At 47.3% G+C, this 18675-nt stretch overlaps 1 protein-coding gene across 5 annotated transcripts in view; it reads right to left on the bottom strand.

Moving 5' to 3' along the window:
* MTCL1 (microtubule crosslinking factor 1) overlaps window positions 1-18675 on the bottom strand; it is a 113358-nt gene that overhangs the window by 43012 nt on the left and 51671 nt on the right. For 3 of the 5 annotated variants that reach the window (XM_061399916.1, XM_061399915.1, XM_061399913.1), the window contains exon 4: window positions 2567-2626. In XM_061399916.1, the coding sequence (XP_061255900.1) occupies window positions 2567-2626 (60 nt within the window). Of the gene's footprint in view, window positions 1-1282; window positions 1358-2566; window positions 2627-18675 lie in introns of all 5 variants that reach the window. The other 2 variants (XM_061399914.1, XM_061399912.1) reach the window with 1 other exon arrangement.

The following is an 18675-nucleotide window of genomic DNA, read 5'->3' as shown; positions in this document are numbered from 1 at the left end:
CCAACTTAAGCACAGAAGTTCACTTCAGTGCTGGGGACAGCCGTGGAGACAGTGGAGGGGAATGTCACCTGTCCCAGGGGAATTCCACCTTCAGCCCGGGACTCAAGCTTGGGCAGAGTCCCAGGCGGGACCAGTGTCCTGACCCACCCTCCCTGGAATCTCACGACTGGTGAGCCCTTGAGATGGTGGCGGCCGAGCAGCAGAGCCCCCTGCACAGTTCAGGACGCTTCTATCTCAAACCAGGGTCAGGGCATCTCAGGCTGTCTCTCCTGAGGGTTGTTCCCCCCAGAAGTTGAGCTGAACTGTTGGAGGATGCACATGGAGTCTGGTGTTCCCCAGGGCTCTGTGCTCAGATAGAAGCACTTATCTGCACCCCCCTACATGGTACAAAACCCCAGCAAGCCCTCAAATCGCCTTGACTTCTGGAAACCTTACACTGTCCCCCGACCCCCTGCCATTCCCCACAAATCTGATTCTAAATCAGAACCATCTTCCTCCCCTGTCTCCTCGAACTTAAACCCAGGCCGGGTAAAAAAGCAGGATTCTACGACATACCCTAGTAAGTGTCCGATTCATAGATTACCTGAGGATTGACCAAATATCCAAAAAGGCTCCAGCTCCTTAAGGAAAGAAACTACCCCCACACCAGGAATTCTAACATATGATGAAAGCATGCTTTGTTTCTATGCAACACCCATGCACAGCCAGCCCTGCCACCAGGACTAATGCAAGTTTTGATTAAAAAAAAAAAAAAAAAGGCCGTCTTTGAAACCGAGGGAGTGTGTGGTCAACTTCATTGCTCAGTGGGGGCAGCCGAAGCCGGCATGAAGGTAAGGGGAGGCTGGGGGGAGCCGGGCTTGGCCTGTTCTGGGGCAGGAGGCCAACTTCTTGTGATACGATGGGGGAATCACAGCCTCAGCTGTAGCAGCACAGGCTGGACACCCATCTTATCTGGTAACTGAAGACTTTCTAGAACTCTGCCAAGACTCCCCGGGAGGGGCAAGGCCGACCTCGAGCTCTGGTTTCAGGAGACGGTCCGACAGCTCCAGGAAGGAGCATGAAGCAGATCCAGTAGCCGGCCCACGTGACTCTCTGTGGTGTGGCAGAGAAGCCCAGCACGGCCCGGGGTGGGGCAGGACGCACACAGGACCACCACCGCCGCCACCAGCGGAAAGGCCTTGACAAGCAACAGAAATATAACGCTGCGGGTGTATATTGTCTGGCTTGCAAGTCTGCCTCTGGCCAGCACCCCAGCGCCGCCGACCGCTGCTCGCGCTCCTACCTTGCGCCGGGGCGGCAGTTTCCTCTGAGCTTTGGCTGTAGACCTGCAGTTCCCAAGGTGCTCGGCTCCTCCGTTCTGCCAGACAGAAACTCCCCGCTCAATGACCCCACTCTCAGGTCTCCCCCTCCTGTTCCCAGCCTCACTGACCCCCGGTGAGTGCACTGCACTAGTCACCCCACGATATGCAAAGATGACGCTTTTAAAGAACAGCTCTTCCCCGGTCAGAAGCCAGAAGTTGAAACAGTCTTGAAGGCCAGGGGCCGAAGCGCCCAGCATCTGGGGACAACAGGCTTTAACGTCCCCATTATTAGCAGTTCCAAAGTGAGATTTGGGCAGCAGAGACACGGAAGAAAACAGCTAAGCCTTGCCGTTTCTCCGGCTCACCAGGCCTGCTGCTGCTGCTGCTAAGTCACTTCAGTCGTGTCCGACTCTGTGTGACCCCATAGACCGCAGACCACCAGGATCACCCATCCCTGGGATTCTCCAGGCAAGAACACTGGAGTGGGTTGCCATTTCCTTCTCCCTGGCCCTCCATGAAAGCTGCTGTGGGGATGGGGGCTTCAGGGAGAGGAGAGACCCAAGGGAATGGGGAGGGGGGATTCACAGAGGGGTGGGCACTGGGCCTCGTAGTTTCCTGGACTCTCCGTGGTGTCTCTCTCATCACTCTGTGCTCTGGGGTCTCCAGGGAGCAGACACCCCAAAGAGGCCTTGTTCTTTCCAACATCTAATACTAGTAGCAATTTAGAAAACAAAGAAAGAAATGCAGTGTGTTCAGAAAAGAAGTTCTGAAGGACACAATGCATTGTGCGCAGAGGGCCCCACTCTGACCACCTTGCAGAGAACACCTTGCTTTCGATTAGGGCAATTTAAGATACTATTCAGCTTGTGCATTAAAAAAAAAAACTCCAACCCTCAAAACGATGCTTTCTGGACAACCCGACGTGACGGCAGCTGTGCTATCTCACTCTTTTACTGTGTGACTGACTTGGACGGCCAGAATGCCCGTCACCATCTAAGAACACAGCAGAGCCCCGAACGGCACCTATTATGCTGCCCAGGAAGTCGGTCTGTTCCCCTCCTTCTTGAGGAAACCACCAGCCGACCAGTGAAAGAAACAAAAGGGAAGAGCTCTTGGTTTGGGAAGACAATTCACCCATGGAGGCTCTGGGTGAGCTCAGATGACTGCACAGGTGGTGATTCTTTGGCGACCTTCAAGGTGATGCTCACACTTTTCAAGAAAACTCAAAATGAGGAGACATCACATGAGAGTGAGATGCTGCTTACCTGGGTGAAGGCTTTCTTCTCTTTGTACGCTTCCCGGCTGCCTCTTCTCTTCAAGGAACTCTGAAACAGAGCCAGGCGACATTCTGTTACAAAGTGGGGGGGTCACATGTAGGAACCGGCTCAAGGCAGCATGTCCCCTCGCCCCTGGGAGGGGACACACACACAGTGGAAGGAGGCTCTTTTGTCACTGGAATCACAAAACAAAGTAGAGCTTGGGAGGTGTTTGCCTCCTGAGAGGCTTCAAGTCCTGATTATTGAACTTGGGGTTTTCCCCAATCGTTCAGTTTCATAAACAGGGACGCCAGGATCATTGTGACTGAGGAGGGGGGACGGGAAGAGGGTAGGAAGCGTTGGAAAACACATACGTAATGTTCTGAGGGTGATTTCTCCTCTGAATTATGTTTTGTTTGGGCTAATATCAAAACTAATTGCTGGCCTCACCTGGTGGTCCAGCGGTTAAGAATCACCTGCCAACGAAAGGGACATGGGTTCAATTCCTGGTCTAAGAAGATCGCACAGGCCGTGGGGCAGCTAAGCCTGTGTACCACAACTACTGAGCCCGCGCTCCAGAGCCTGTGCTCTGAAACCAGACAAGCCACAGCAACAAGACGACTGTGCGCCACAACTAGAGAGGAGCCCCCACTTACTCAACTAGAGAAAGCCCTCAGGCAGCAATGAAGACCCAGCAGTGCCAAAAATAAATTCAATTAAAAAAAATAATTGCTGTTTCCTGGGCCCCTGTGGGTAAGGGGTGAGACAGAAAGTGGTCGGAAGGGAGAGACGGTGGTCCTGGTTTGTGGAGAATCCAGGTCGCAATATTCCCCACGAAGCCACTGCAATTCCTGATTAAACCTCCCTCTTAGAGGTCTTAGCAAGCTCATCATGTATTCATATGGGAAGTAGCTAGTTTTACACCCATCACAGAGCACCTTGGCCTGCTGTGGGCAAGAAGTATGTCTGAAAGACAAGCATATGTATCAATCAAAGGGCCAAGGAGTGTCTGAGACGGAGGGGCAGGAAGCCAAGGCAGTCCCCCCTTGGGCAAAGGGAGGAGACAGAACGGCTGGAAGGAGAGGGAGGAGCTCCGAGGGGACGACAAAGGAGCTGAGAGGATGGACATCGTCACAGCACATTTCAGAAGAAAGCAGTCTGGAGAGTTCAGACCGGCATCATTCAGACCTTAGGGAGCCTATGGCGGAAAGGATTCCCCCACAGCTGCTGCCTTCCCTCTGCAGCTCCCCCTGAAAGAAGGGACAAATCCCCTCCTCCAGGGGAGCTCATGGGGTAGGGGGAGAGCGTGGCAGTGCCCTCTGGGCTTCGAGCCTCTGCCGCACCTCTCACTCTACCCGGCCAGGGGAGGAGGCTCTTCTGCAGGCCGCCTCCATCATGTCGGATCTAAAGTTAATTCACTCAGTTCTGTGTACATTTTGGTGTCTTGGTGTCACATTAGATCATGCCATGTATTGGATGAATCTCGGGGTTAAGAAACAACTAAAACTCTAGCTGCCCTGAGCCTCCTGGAGGCTGGTGGCCTGGTGAAAAGGTAACTGAGAGAAGAGATGAGAAGTTAGAGTTGGTGTGGGTGGGGAGCGGGTGGGGAGCGGGGTGGAAGCTGGTCCCAGAACCTCAGCTGCAGTAGCTCCTCCACTGACCTGCCTGGTTGGGGGTGGGGAGTCTTCTCCCTTGTCCTGCCCTGAACACAACTGCCCAGTCCTGTGATCATTCCAGTGAACCAGGGAACAGGCAGGGGGTTGTGGGAACCCTGACACAGATCCTAGTCACAGTGGCAACTACAATGAGAAACACCGCAAGGACTGAAATTAACCAGCAGCAAAGAAACTATAAAATTTTGGTTGGTGATGGACACAGATGAACGCTGGGTGTTGCTTGATGGGAAAACCCTATGTTATAAACATGTCACATTTTTCCCAAATCATTTTATAAGACTCTTTAACCAAATTCCCCTCTCTCTCTCTCTCTCTATATATATATATATATACTGTACCATCATCATTGCACTCGTGTCTGACTCTTTGGGGCCCCACAGACTGTAGCTTACCAGGCTCCTCTGCCCATGGGACAGTGTAACATATACACACATAAAAAGTATTTGTGTGTGTGACAATATACACACACATATATATATACACATACACAAACACAAGTACTTTTTTTGTATTTGTAAGGGAGACGAGGATGAAGGACTTAAAAGATTCAAAAATTCAGCTAAAACAGAGATAGGCAAACTAAGGCCATCAGGACCAATCAACCCACAGCCTATTTTGTGACTAAGTTTTACTGGAGCACAGCCTCATCTATGGATTAGGAAGAAAAAAAACCAAAACAGATCCACACTATGTATTTTTAAAAATTTCAGATGAATTAAAAATCTAGATGTAGAAGACATGCACACAAAATCTCAGAGAGAGAGAGATGAATTTCTATTTGTTTTGGGGGCATGGACTTTATAAACACAAGAAATGAAAGCTGAAACATCCAAGGAAAGATGAGTGGATTTGTAAGATTAAAAATTTTTATATTATCAAAATAAAACACTTAATAGTATTAAAAAGCAAATGATAAAATGGGGAAAAAAGGATTTTTTGAACACAAGACAGACAAAAGAACAATATTTGGCAAGCAATAGGGAAAGGAAAACCATCTTAATAAGAAAATAAACAAACGGCCAATAAACATGATGACCAGTAATTAAAGCAACAAGGTATAGTTTCTCCCTTAAGAGATTTATGAACCAAAAGAAGTATGACGCCCAGTGTTAGCAAGTGTCCCCAGACCAGCCCCCCACACGGATCAGCATGAGTGGACTTCCAGTGGGCAGTGCAGCCTGACCAGTGCATATATGTGACCCAGGAATCCCACCTCTGGCAATGTGTCCTAAAGAAAAACACTGATCCTTGTGTGAAGATTTATGAATGAACCAAGAACGCTCATCACAGTACCTCTCATAATAGTAAATGAACACTGTGCAGGTTATTAAAATGATGTTTCTGAAGAACACTTAAAGATTCAGGAAATATACTAAGAGGAAAATGCCGACTACAAATAGCATGTATTTTGTGACTTCAACTTATATCTATAAGTATGCATATGTATTTCATACGTATGTGATAAAAGTCAACTAGAAAAAAGGTTTATCAAAATGTGAACAGTGATCCCCTTTGGATGATAGAATTACAAGTGATTCTAATTTTTTGCATGGCTTTTCAAAGTCTCCAAATTTATCGGCAGCGAATACTGTTTCCTTTGCAGTTAAAAAAACAGGAAATGAAATTCTGTCCACTACAGCGGAAGTCACTCAGTCGTGTCCGACTCTTTGCGACCCCATGGACTGTAGCCCATCAGGCTCCTCCATCCATGGGATTCTCCAGGCAAGAGTACTGGAGTGGGTTGCCATTTCCTTCCCCAGGGGGATGTTCCCAACCCAGGGATTGAACCTGGGTCTCTCGCATTGTCGGCAGACGCTTTACTGTCTGAGCCACCAAAACCTCACTATTTACCATTAAAAATTATGACTCTCCTTGAATGGAATGATCAACACTTAAATCACTATGCTAAATGGTAAAGGTGAACACTCCTCTCTGAAATGAAAATCTTTTACAAAGCAATACCAAAAGCATAAGACAACTTCCAGTTACTACCGAAGACTGAAAGAATAATTCACCACCTGATTAAAGTACACATGCTGAAGATACAAACACTAGTTGAAGTATAGTCTTAAATATACATGCAAAAACCTAACTAATTTGCATACAGTGTTGAAAAAGGGCTTTCTACATTCAGTTATGTCTGGTAAGTAAGCCTTGTTTTAAGACATGGGTTTTGTAAATATGGTTATTATTGAGGTCTCCATCTCTTTGGGAAATAAAGGATCAACATATTTTTTAGGATAAACATATAAAGGATCCACATATCAACATATTTTCCTCCACTAAAGAGGTCAGAGGAAAGAGGCCATCACTGAATCACAGGTGTCTGTGTGGGATGACAATGGCCTCACCAGAAGTTATCAGCCAGGTTTGGGGTCTCTTTTCACAAGGTGATGCTGCTTTTATTAGTTTGGTCCTTGAGGTATAACTGGTACACATATGGTTGGTGAAAGAGACCAGGAAGCCCTCTGAGAGTTAGGGGGACTGGCCAGGCACCCCACAGCACTGCAGACATGTGCTAAGCTGTCATGAGTCCCAGACTAGGGTACAGGTCCCTTTGCACTCACATCTCAAGTCTTGCCCAGGTAGGGCTCCATGCTCTGGGTGCACTGGTGGGGACCCAGGGTGCAGGAGGAGGGGTATGAGCATCATGGCCAGCTCACCCCTCCAGATGACTCAGATCCAGTGGAGAGTCTTTCAACAAATAAGGAAAGGGGTGAATGCTGACTGTCGAATGAACAGAACCCAGAAGGGTGACTCCCCTGTGATTCAGTCCACTCTTCCTTTTTAGCCTGGCCAACTGCCATCAGACCAACTCTAAAATTCCTATTGAGAAGGAAAAAAAATTGAGTTTGGATCCAAATTGAATCCATCTATGGCTGATACATTTGCTGAGTATTCAGTCAGTTCAGATCAGTTGCTCAGCTGTGTCCAACTCTTTGCAACCCCACTGATGGCATCACACCAGTCTTCTCTGTCCATCACCAATTCCCGGAGCTTGCTCAAACTCATGTCCAGTGAATTGGTGATGCCATTCTACCATCTTATCCTCTGCTGTCCCCTTCTCCTCCTGCCTTCAATCTTTCCCAGCATCAGGGTCTTTTCCAATGAGTCAGCTCTTTGCATCAGGTGCTGAAGTACTGGAGCTTCAGCATCAGTCTTTCCAGTGAATATTCAGCATTGATTTCCTTTACGATTGACTGGTTTGATTTCCTTGCTGTCCAAGGGACTCTCAAGAGTCTTTTCCAACACCACAGTCCAAAAGCATCAATTTTTCAGCCCTCAGCTTTCCTTATGGTCCAACTCTCACATCCGTACATAATTACTGGAAAAATCATAGCTTTGACCAGACAGACCTTTGTTGGCAAAGTAATATCTCTGCTTTTTAATATGCTGTCTAGGTTTGTCATAGCTTTTCTTCCAAGGAGCAAGAGTCTTTTAATTTCATGGCTGTAGTCACCATCTGCAACGATTTTGGAGCCCAAGAAAATAAAGTCTGTCACTGTTTCCACTGTCTCCCCATCTATTTGCCATGAAGTGATGGGACCGGATGCCATGATCTTTGTTTTCTGAATGTTGAGTTTTAAGCCATTTTTTTTTACTTGCTGAGTATTGGATATGATTAAATAAACATGAAGTCAGGCAATTATTTGGACTTGCGTGTCAATTCTTAACATTTTAAGCAAGCCAGTTTCTTTCCAGTGATTTCAGAAAAACTATCAAGCTCTCAATTGCAACAACATTTCAGATACAGACTTTGGGCTTAAATTTTATATTGCGAATAAAAGGCAGCAAATGAAATTTAGGATGCTGTAGATTATGAGTCAGCATGGGAGAGAGTATGGATGGAGGCAGAAGAGTGTCAGAATTCTTAAAGATTCTTGCTGTGTGCTTAGTCGCTCAGTCGTGTCTGACTCTTTGCAGCCCCACGGACTGTCATGTAACAGGCTCCTCTGTCCATGGGGATTCTCTAGGCAAGAATACTGGAGTATTCTTGGAGGCTGCCATGCCCTCCTCCAAAGGATCTTCCCAACCCAGGGATCTAACCCAGGTCTGCCACACTGCAGGAGGATTCTTCACCAGCTGAGCCACCAGGGAAGCCCAAGAATACTGGAGTGGATAGCCTATCCCTTCTTCAGGGGATCTTCCCAACCCAGGAATTGAATTGGGGTCTCCTGCATTGCAGGTGGATTCTTTACCAGCTGAGCTATCAGAGAAGCCCATACAAATTCTTATTATTTTGCAAGTTGTTTGGATTTTGAGTGCTGATTTGCAGCACACAGCTGTACCATCAGAGCAAGAAAATGAAGGTGCCTGGGCCTTCTTCCTTTTAGGAGGACATTATTAACACCTTTTTACCTGTATTACCATTCTCACTATGTTATGAGACATGAAGGATGGGAATTACCACCTTCTCCTTCAGGCAGAAGCACCAGGTCCCAGCTGGGAGACACCTCCTTCCCTTTCATTCTCTCCTCTAACCCCTAAACATCTCCCAGGGAGACTGGTCCTTCACTCTGAAGTCAGCAGTACCACAGATATGCTGCCGGGTCCATCACAAGAAAAAACCCCCCAGGATCTGGTGGGAAATGCTGCAAGGCCACAGTGGCAAGGCCACCTTTCTTCTCGCCTACTTGGGAGGACAGTGACGAGATTAACAACTGCCATTTATTGGATGTTTACTCGTGCCAGGCAGGATGCTCAACTTTCTTGTCACATGTAACCTACTGTATTTCTCTCAGGAGCCCGGAGAATCACAATGTATATATATATGACACACTCTTATCATTGGTTAACAGACAAGAAAACACTGAAGTCAGGTCATGTTTCAAGGTCCCCCAAACTCGGAAGTGGAGCACCCCCTTGACCTGCACTCTTAAGCCCTCAGACCCCAATCTCCCCATTTGGGCTTGTTTTCTTTAAGTTTCTGACCTCAAATTGCTGGGTCATTATCTGAAGAGCTCTCTCCTTCCTTTAGCCAAAGAGCACAAAGACTATTACAGGAATGGTGGCAAGCTGCTCAGCTCACGAGGCACCTCAAGGCAGGGAAATATTTCTTGGCACTCTGATGCCTTCTGAAGGATCTGAGACTGCAGAAGGCAAAAGTCCTTATTTGGAAAAGACAGAAAACCATTATCAGAGGACAAAATACCACAAAGGAAATGAAGAGAAGAGCAGGAAAGTTATATTGGGACACTTGGGCGGAAGAAAGGTACAGCCATGGAAGTCAGAGCTGCCTGGGAACCCAGACAGCCAGGCACAGAGTGCGAAGCCAGGGGGCACTGTCCAGCCCAGCACTGCACTGCCCAGGGCCCCGAGGCCCACCCCGGACGGAGAGGGACTGCCAGCACACCCAGCCTAGCAGACGCCACTTTCTCCTGCGAGAAGAAAGAGCACGATGACGAAAATGACAGGTCACTGCACAGGCACATCTGGGGACTTGGACACATCCGTGCTCTGTAACAGGGCTGGTGGATTCATTTTAAACCTTACAGACATATGTCTGCAGGCCTAGTAATCAGAAAATTGCTGGCTAAAACATGTCCCAGTACTGTGCTCTCAGTCGGACATCACAAAATGAACTAAGGAGGTTAAACTGCAGGTTATTAATAAACAAAAAGAAACACGGAAAATCATGATCATTGCAAGCCCAAAATGACGACTGCAGCAAAAAGTGTCTGTTTCCCAAACTGTAGAAATCCTACCTCTCAAAGTGCGCAAACACACACAGGCACTCAGTCATACCACCAAGCATCATATGAAATACTGCACTGGAATCCACATTTCAGAAGCTTCTATTGACTCACTTAGCAGGTAATCAATAGGGCCCTTGGGCATTCATGAAAGCTGAAAATCTGTAGAAATGCATGCCATTTGCCAGTCAGAACTGAAGATAAAGTTTGTGTCTTTTAAAAAATACTCTGTTCCTGGCTCCCACTCGTCTACTGGGAAGAAATAAATCTATCCATCCTTTAAGAGAAGCAAATTATTTCCTATTCTGATGAAATAATACAAAAGAGTTGGCTTCCCAGGTGCTGCAGTGGTAAAGAATCCGCCTGCCAGTGCAGGAGATGCAAGAGACATGGGTTGGATCTCTGGGTTGGAAAGATCCCCTGGAGTAGGAAATGGCAACCCACTTCAGCATTCTTGCCATGGAAAATCCCATGGACACAACTGAATGACTGAACACACCCACACACAACACAGAAGAGTTAGAAGTACTTTGAAAAACAAATCAAAAAAATAATGATATATTTAAATGTTGCCCCATTTTCAGAGAACATTCACTTTTTTTTTTTCTCAGGTGCATGTAACGTGAGAAAATACTTAGCACCCAAACAAAAAGAGCCTCGGGAAATGTTCTGATTAACCTGAGATACCATTTCATAATAATCTGCCATCACACCCTTTGGACCTTCTAATATGACTTGAGTATTGTACTAAATAATAGATCGCACTTTATACTATTCAAATGTATGCACATTATTTGTCAAAACTAGGGAATATAAACTTGAGATGGGTGCAGTCAGTATATACAGATTAGCAACAAAAAAAGTGCCAGTAAAAATTAAGCTCTAGTTAACATGCATTGATGGAAAAGTGAATTGGTGTTGACAATTGATTTGCAAATGCATCAAAAAAAAAAAAAAAGTAAGCCGGGTTAATAAGTGGGTGAAGATGCTTGATATTATATAGTAAAATGTTAATGGAGAATATAGGTGGTGACTATATAGGTGCTCACTAGAAAATTCTTTAAGCTTTGCTATATGATTGAAAACTTTCACAGTATTTAGAAGAAAAACATGCAAGTTTCCAATTTCATTGAGAATAGTTAATATTGTATCACCATTATAAGTGATTACTAAACAATTTTAATCACATGAGAAACTTTCCATAAAATGCCAACCCTTGAAACGCAGGATGAAAAATGTAAATTTAATATAATCTCATCGAGATTAACTATTTTTGTCTTTGAAATGTTTGGAAGCAAATGTTACTCTGAGATGCTACCAGTTCTTATCGGTGGGTGGTAGAATTATGGGTGACTTCATACTTTATAGATTTTAAAAATTTCTCTGAGAGAGTCAAAATGAATATGCTACTGTTTTGAGTCAGAAAAGATGCTATATTTGGAAAACAAGAGAACTGACTTGCAAACACCCCCCAGTACATCTAATGCTGTAGTGTTGGACTGGGAGCCCTGAAGCCAGAGAGAAATGAACAGGAAGTGGAACAGGAGGATTAGACCCAGGCAGGATTAGTGCTGTGCTGCCAGGGCTTATCAAGCACAGCCTCACACAGAGGACAAGGAAGGGTCTGACGGACATCTGAGGACAGCAAATGCCTCCTATCGTAATCGCCCTGCCAGGCTGATGGCTTCTGTCCTAGAGGCTCCCCTAAGACCGAGGCCGACCTGCTGAGCCACGTCTGCCTGGAGCTCTGTTATCTGGAGCTACCACTCAGCTCCAAGAATCACCCACCAAAAGGCTCTAAAACCTCCGATGTCCCTCTCCTCGTGCTCTGCAGACAAAGTCACTCCTGCCCCTGGGCACGTCTTCAGTCATCCTCATCGACCGTCATCTCCAAGCCGTGCCTACCCGGATTCCCATCTCTGACACCAAGGCACACTCTGAGTGACGTAAGGGAGGGAGGGGTCACCTGCACCCCGATCTCGTGAACCTTGTGGTTTGGTCAAAGGCTCTCTGTATTCTCTCTCTGAGCCTCCGGCACCTTTGGGGAGTCTCGGATGAGTCAGTTAGCCAAGACCCATCACTGCGCCGCAGGAAGAGGGCAGGACGCTGCTTGTTCTCGCCGCATGTGAACAGCCCGGAGGCTGCGAGGCCTGTGGATGGGGCCGCCCCGCCTGCTGAGCTGGGCCAGCAGTGAGTGCTGCGGGAGCAACGTGCTTCCAGCTGAATGAACCCAGGACTCAGGATGGGCGGAGCAGCACAGGGACCACGGCCCTGCTCCCTGGGCCCAGCCTGGCCTATGGAAAGTCCTGGGCAGGGCTGGAGCTAGGAGCAGGCCTCCAGTGGAAGACAGAACAGCCCTGGTTCAGGTGATTAAAAGCAGCCAGTTTTACTGTCTGTTCAGTGCTGTAAGAAGCTGCCCCTGCCCCCAAACCACGCATTTCTGCCAGCACATGATGGCATAGAACTTCCCAGTCTCTATGAGCCTGATCAGCTGCCAGACCAGGTTTTCCTACTGCAGCCCCTCCACAACCAAGGTCAGAGCTGCCAGCGCCTGCAAGTCCCCACTCGGCCCTCCGGACCTCGGGCTCTGACTCAGGACAACGTCGCAAAGCCCCAGGGGTGGCCCCGAGGTGCTCACTGAGGACAGCTCTCCTCTCCCCAAAAAGGACAGCTGGTGTCCTGCTGAGGCCGGAGCACCAAGGGTGAGACCCACAGGATGGAGCTACGCTGAGAACAATGGAGGTGGCCCCGGAAGCATCGTTCCGAGACGTGGCCCTGGGAACATGCGCCCCTGCAATGCTCGCTACCTGCATCCCTCTTGTGTGCAGGGTCTGCTCTGCGCTGTTAGAGCCTCTGCAATCTAGCTGCCTGTCTCCTAAATGACCAGCCTCTCCCATGAAATGCCCGGAGGAGAAAATCTGGTGTTAGATGTCTACACACAAGCCATCTGAACTGAGACGATCTCATCTAGGTATGTGTGTGTGTGTGCTCAATCGCTAGGTCATGTATGACTCTTTGTGACCCCATGGACTGTAAGCCTGCCAGGCTCCTCTGTCCATGGGATTCTCCAGGCAAGAATACTGAAGTAAGCTGCCATTCCCTTCTAGGTATAAAGGGCAAGAAGTTCTTGACTCAGACTCTGGGAACATCTTATGAAGATGGCTCCTCTGCGGACTGCATATGAGCCCATTTGTGCAGTCAAGCCTGGTTCTAACAGCTTCTGAGTTGACAGAGCAGAGGCTCGATCAGGAAGCACCATCTGCCTGAAAGCTTCATCCTTCATCCTCCGCAGATGCAGCTCCCCTGGCCGTTTCCACTGGGACAGGTAATCGATTATCCCTGACAAGCATGTGCGCCTGCCCTGCCCAAGGATGACAGCAGGTGAGCCAGGTCCTTCTGCCATCTAGATTCCCTGCTTCTGCCGTTCAGCAAAAGCACTCCCACCTGAAGCAGACAGGGGTGGGAGCGAGTGATGTGGGCCCAGACCCACAGGGGTGTCGGCACCACACCAGGACGGACAGCAGGACAAGGAGGAAAGCAGGGTTTGGAAGGTTGCCCGATGCTGCCAGGACACTGGAGGACATGGGGAAACGGGGACTCCCAGTTCCATCTGGGGTATCGGGCTTGCCTGGACCACCACAGCTGCCCGGAGGCAAGGACGGAGCCAACGGGAGCTCGGGCTTGAGGGTCTCTGCTCTGTCCATTACACACAATTTACATAAAAAGGAAACTCTGATACATGGACGAACCTTGAAAACATCACCCAGGTGAAATAAGCCACACAAAAAACAGGCAAGTACCGTATGAGTCCACCTATAGGCAATGCCCAGACCAGGCGCATTCATAGAGATGGAAAGTGGAACACAGGCTCCCAGGAACCGGGTGGGAGGATGAGGGCGTGCCGGTGGCAGTGGGGGAGATACTGTTTAATGGGTACAGAGTTTCCACTGGGATGATGAACAAGTTCTGGAAACAGTACTTTGGGAATGTATTTAATGTCACTGAATTATACACTTAAAAAGGACTAAAATTGTAAATCTGGTGTTATGTCTATTCAACCACAATAAAAAAAAAAAAAATTCAAACAGGCTTCTCTGGTGGCTCAGACAGTAAAGAATATCCAAAACAGTCTATTTTAGGAGCCGTGATAAAGTACCTCAAATCAAATCTGTGGGTTGCTATAGCTTATATTTTGGGTGTCCCTCTGAGGTCCCTTGATTAATTTCATGTTCCATGTGTATATTACTATACATTCTTTTTCTCCTTTTATGGCCAAGAAGCTAAGATTAGCCAGTACTGTTTTTTTAACCTGTAAAATACACATTCAGATGGACTCAAATTGTTTATAAGTGTGTTGAAGGCAGCTTTTAAACTGTGACCAAAATCCTAGCAAGTTTTTCTCTCCAAGGGCCTTACATTAAAAAGGGGGGGGGGCAGACATTAAAAAATTCATTATGTCTCAAAAGGTAGTTTCTCCTCTACTTATGTTTCAAGTCACTATATTTTAATCAACATCACTACTACATGAATGGTTTCTTCATAAGAAGTCAATACCTTTTCTTGGTGATAATTTATTTGTAGAAAAAAATATCTAAAATTTACTAGAAAATACTAGTGGGAGAAATTTTTATTTTTTCACAGGACTTCAAAATCTTAAAACTCAGTAAAGGCAAAGCAGGAGTACCTTTTACGATATTTTATATTTGCTTCTTGTATACACACACACACACACACACATTTTGCTCCTCATGGAAATACAGGAAGAAAAAAGAATGAATGGAGTGAAAAAAATTGGCAAGAATGAAGGGAAGTGAATCCAGGCCTTACGCTGTAGCCCCACACAGAGCTCCAGCTGACATCATGGACCTTATCCTCGGGGGTCAGAGAGGTCAAGATAGGGACCCTAGTTTCTGATCAGGAAGCTGGGCAAACCTGATGAGGGGCCAGTACACCCACTGGTGGGTCATCATGCAGGTATCTGGATCTGATGATGAGTTCCATCAGAGCCAGTGTGATCAGCGTCTCCCCATAGCACCTCCATGAGGGAGGGCGGGGTCACCGTTCTCATCTCAGATGCGAGGGGACCTCAGAGAACCTGCGTTGCAGGACCTGTGCCATCTCAGCCCCTGCTTCTTTCTGAGGAGGGCCGCCTGGGGGTGCCCATCGCTCTCTGGCTCCAGGTGGCCTGGGAGGCCAGGCCTTGTTCCAGAAGAGGACATGACAAGGACCAGTGCTCTGCTCTTGACAACTTGGGGCTCAGAGGGACCAGGGGCAATCTGAGTCAGACCAGAGTCACTTTACATTCACCTCTCATACAAACGGGAAACGACCGCACTATGCAACGTGCCCAGTGAGCAGACCAGAGCCCCCTGCGAGGAGCCCCTGGGTCCCACCACACACACCGCCTTCTTCTGGGACTCCCACAGCACCCCACTCCCAGCTTAGGGACCCTACAGACCTGAGTCTACCGTTTTCTGGGTTACTTACTTGTGGGCACAGAAAGCCTATTATAAGAATAGCTGATCATTTATGGACACGAGGCCCTAGAAATTTATGCCAATCGCCACAAATCCTGAACTCGAGAGGACCACCGCCTTCAAATCAGGGTCTCATGAGGCCAATGTTCTGCTGTGTAAACATCCTTTCTTCCCAGGAGACTGTTTCCACATGGAGATAAACAGAAGCCTCTCTTCCTGCCCCTCAGCGGGGCCTTGGGGGTGCTGGGGGGCAGACAGTCTCACAACAGACTGACAAGACTGTTCTCTAACAGATGGGAGAAGGCCCAGCGGCTCCGTCAGAACTCCTCCTGGCCTCAGCAGCGGGAGACCAGCAAGGCCCAGAGGATGGACGGAAGTGCTGAGCTCAGGAAGAGTCCTGAGGACCCGTCATGATTTCCTCCTGCCTGGAGAAGCAGCAGCTGCATCCACTTCCAGACCGAGGGCCTCGTGGATGAAGGTGCTTCTCAGAAGGGTCTGCTCGGTGGCCTGGCAGGCGTTATGCTGAGTTTCAGGGGGGTCGGTGGGAATGCTGTAGAGGTGCCTCGAAAAAACTAAGGAGAGAGTCGCCATATGACCAGCAACCCCACTCCTGGGCATTTACCAGACAGAAGTAGAATCCAAAGAGATACATGCAGCCCGTATGTTCAGAGCATCACTGTTCACAAGAGCCAAGACATGCAAGCCACCTCACTTGTCCACACACTGTGCGACACTACTCAGTCGCAGAAGAGAATGAAATAATGCCATCTGCAACATGTGTGGACCTAGAGATTATATACTAAGTGGGGCTGGAAAGGGAAGAAAATTCACATGATAGCCCTTATATGTGGATCTAAACCTGGGTTCGATCCCTGGCTTGGGAAGATCCCCTGGGGAAGGGAATAGCTATCCATTCCAATAATTCTGGCCTGGAGAATTCCATGGACTGCATAGTCCATGGGGTTGCAAAGAGTCAGACACAACTGAGCAACTTTCACTTAAACTATGACACATATGAAGCTATCTATGAAACAAACACAGACTCCCAGACATCAAGAACAGATTTCTGGTGGTCAAGGGGAGATGGGTGGTGGAGGGGCGGAATGGGAGTTTGGGATTAGCAGATGCCAACTATTCCAAACAGGACAGATAAACAACAAGGTCCCACTGTAAAGCACAGAGAACTATACTCAATATCATGTGATAGGCCATAGAGGAACCAAATATGAAAAAGAATACATATATGTATAACAGAATCATTTCACATTAGACATTAACACAACATTGTAAATCAACTACACTTCAACTTAAAACATCTCCAGAATCACTGCAGATAGTGACTGCAGCCATGAAATTAAAAGACGCTTACTCCTTGGAAGGAAAGTTGTGTCCAACCTAGATAGCATATTCAAAAGCAGACACATTACTTTGCCAACAAAGGTTCGTCTAGTCAAGGCTATGGTTTTTCCTGTGGTCATGTATGGATGTGAGAGTTGGACTGTGAAGAAGGCTGAGGGCCGAAGAATTGATGCTTTCGAACTGTGGTGTTGGAGAAGACTCTTGAGAGTCCCTTGGACTGCAAGGAGATCCAACCAGTCCATTCTGAAGGAGATCAGCCCTGGGATTTCTTTGGAGGGAATGATGCTGAAGCTGAAACTCCAGTACTTTGGCCACCTCATGCAAAGAGTTGACTCATTGGAAAAGACCCTGATGCTGGGAGGGATTGGGGGCAGGAGGAGAAGGGGACGACAGAGGATGAGATGGCTGGATGGCATCACTGACTCGATGGATGTGAGTCTGGGTGAACTCCGGGAGATGGTGATGGACATGGAGGCCTGGCGTGCTGCGATTCATGGGGTCACAAGGAGTCGGACACGACTGAGCGACTGAACTGAACTGAAAAAAAAAAGGACTTCTCATTTGTGTGTGTCATCTGCTACTTAAGTCTCTCCACATCGGCACTCTTCCTTCCAAAGTGATCCCAAAGGCAGAAGAAAATAACTACTCCAGCCCTCAACACTCTCCCCACCCCTGAGGGCCCTCTCCTCCCACTCCTTTCCCCTTACTATCGTGGACTGAGGCTCTGGAGCAAGTATTTCCCCATATTTCAGTGTCTGCAGTCAAAGGGGGAATCTTTGAGAGAAATCTACCATGTGAGTATACTTGGCTGCCCCTCATCTCGATTCTGAAAGCCCTGAATTGGCTTCCCCAGGTATCAGCACAATTTTCAATAACAGGTTTTTGCTTCCTTTTGCTACTTATGAACGTCTTTCTATTGTCTGATCACAAACAGCTGATAACAAGAATGCACAATTCATTGAGCTGCCAGGTTCTTGAGAGATAAAGTGCCTAATTATGTAATTAGCATAAATGGTTTTCAGGAAAATATCAACAGCACAAAGTCACCCAGTCATAGCTCGAGCAAGATCAGACTTATCCCTTTATCAAGTCCTATGCGCCTAACAGCTTCCCTGGTGGCTCAGATGGTAAAGAATCTGCCTGCAATGCAGGAGACTCAGGTTCAAACCCTGGGTCAGAAAGATCTCCTGGAGGAAGGCATGGCAACCCACTCCAGTATTCTTGCCTGGAAAATCCCATGGACAGAGGAGCCTGGTGGGCTACAGTCCATGGGGTTGCAAAGAGTCAGACACAACTGAATGGACACAACTAACTCTTTCACTATCTTTTCAGGAGCCTAACTAGCACCGGAAGGCAGAAATGCCACAGTCATCACAGGTGAGACTAATCAGCCTGAAAACCACCTTTGATCCGAAATTCTGAGGATTAAAGAAAACCTAGGTGATAGCTCCACAGTGAGCTACAAAAGAAGTTATTTTCCCCACAGTTAGAAAATCAGGAAAGCCTTTTGGTGCTGTTGGGCATAATTCCAGAAGGAAGGAGGGATTAGCAGAGAGGTGCTACCATCTAGTTTATAAGTCACTTCTGAAAACACTCTATATTCCTTGGATAAAAAGCTGATGAACCAGTCTTTAAAATATTGTTTAGCCAAATCCATAGTTGAAAACCAGTTATAGGAAGAATGTCTATACCAAAAGAGCATGCACATTTTATTAAAACCAACAACAATAAAGGAAGACTATGATAGTATCTAATATAGTACAAACATTTTGCTTAAAAAAAGAATGATGACACTATCAGAAGCCCTTCATTGGAGGACAATATTCCCTTGGGGTACTATGACGTTTAATAAAGAATATATATTTTGGTCTTCACTGATATTTGCTCTTTCTGGCACAAAGTTCCTAAAACCC

The sequence above is a fragment of the Bos javanicus genome, chromosome 24, assembly GCF_032452875.1.
Source record: "Bos javanicus breed banteng chromosome 24, ARS-OSU_banteng_1.0, whole genome shotgun sequence".
Lineage (NCBI taxonomy): Eukaryota > Metazoa > Chordata > Mammalia > Artiodactyla > Bovidae > Bos > Bos javanicus.
Note: the sequence above shows the minus strand (reverse complement) of the source record. Positions and strands in the feature narration are given on the sequence as shown.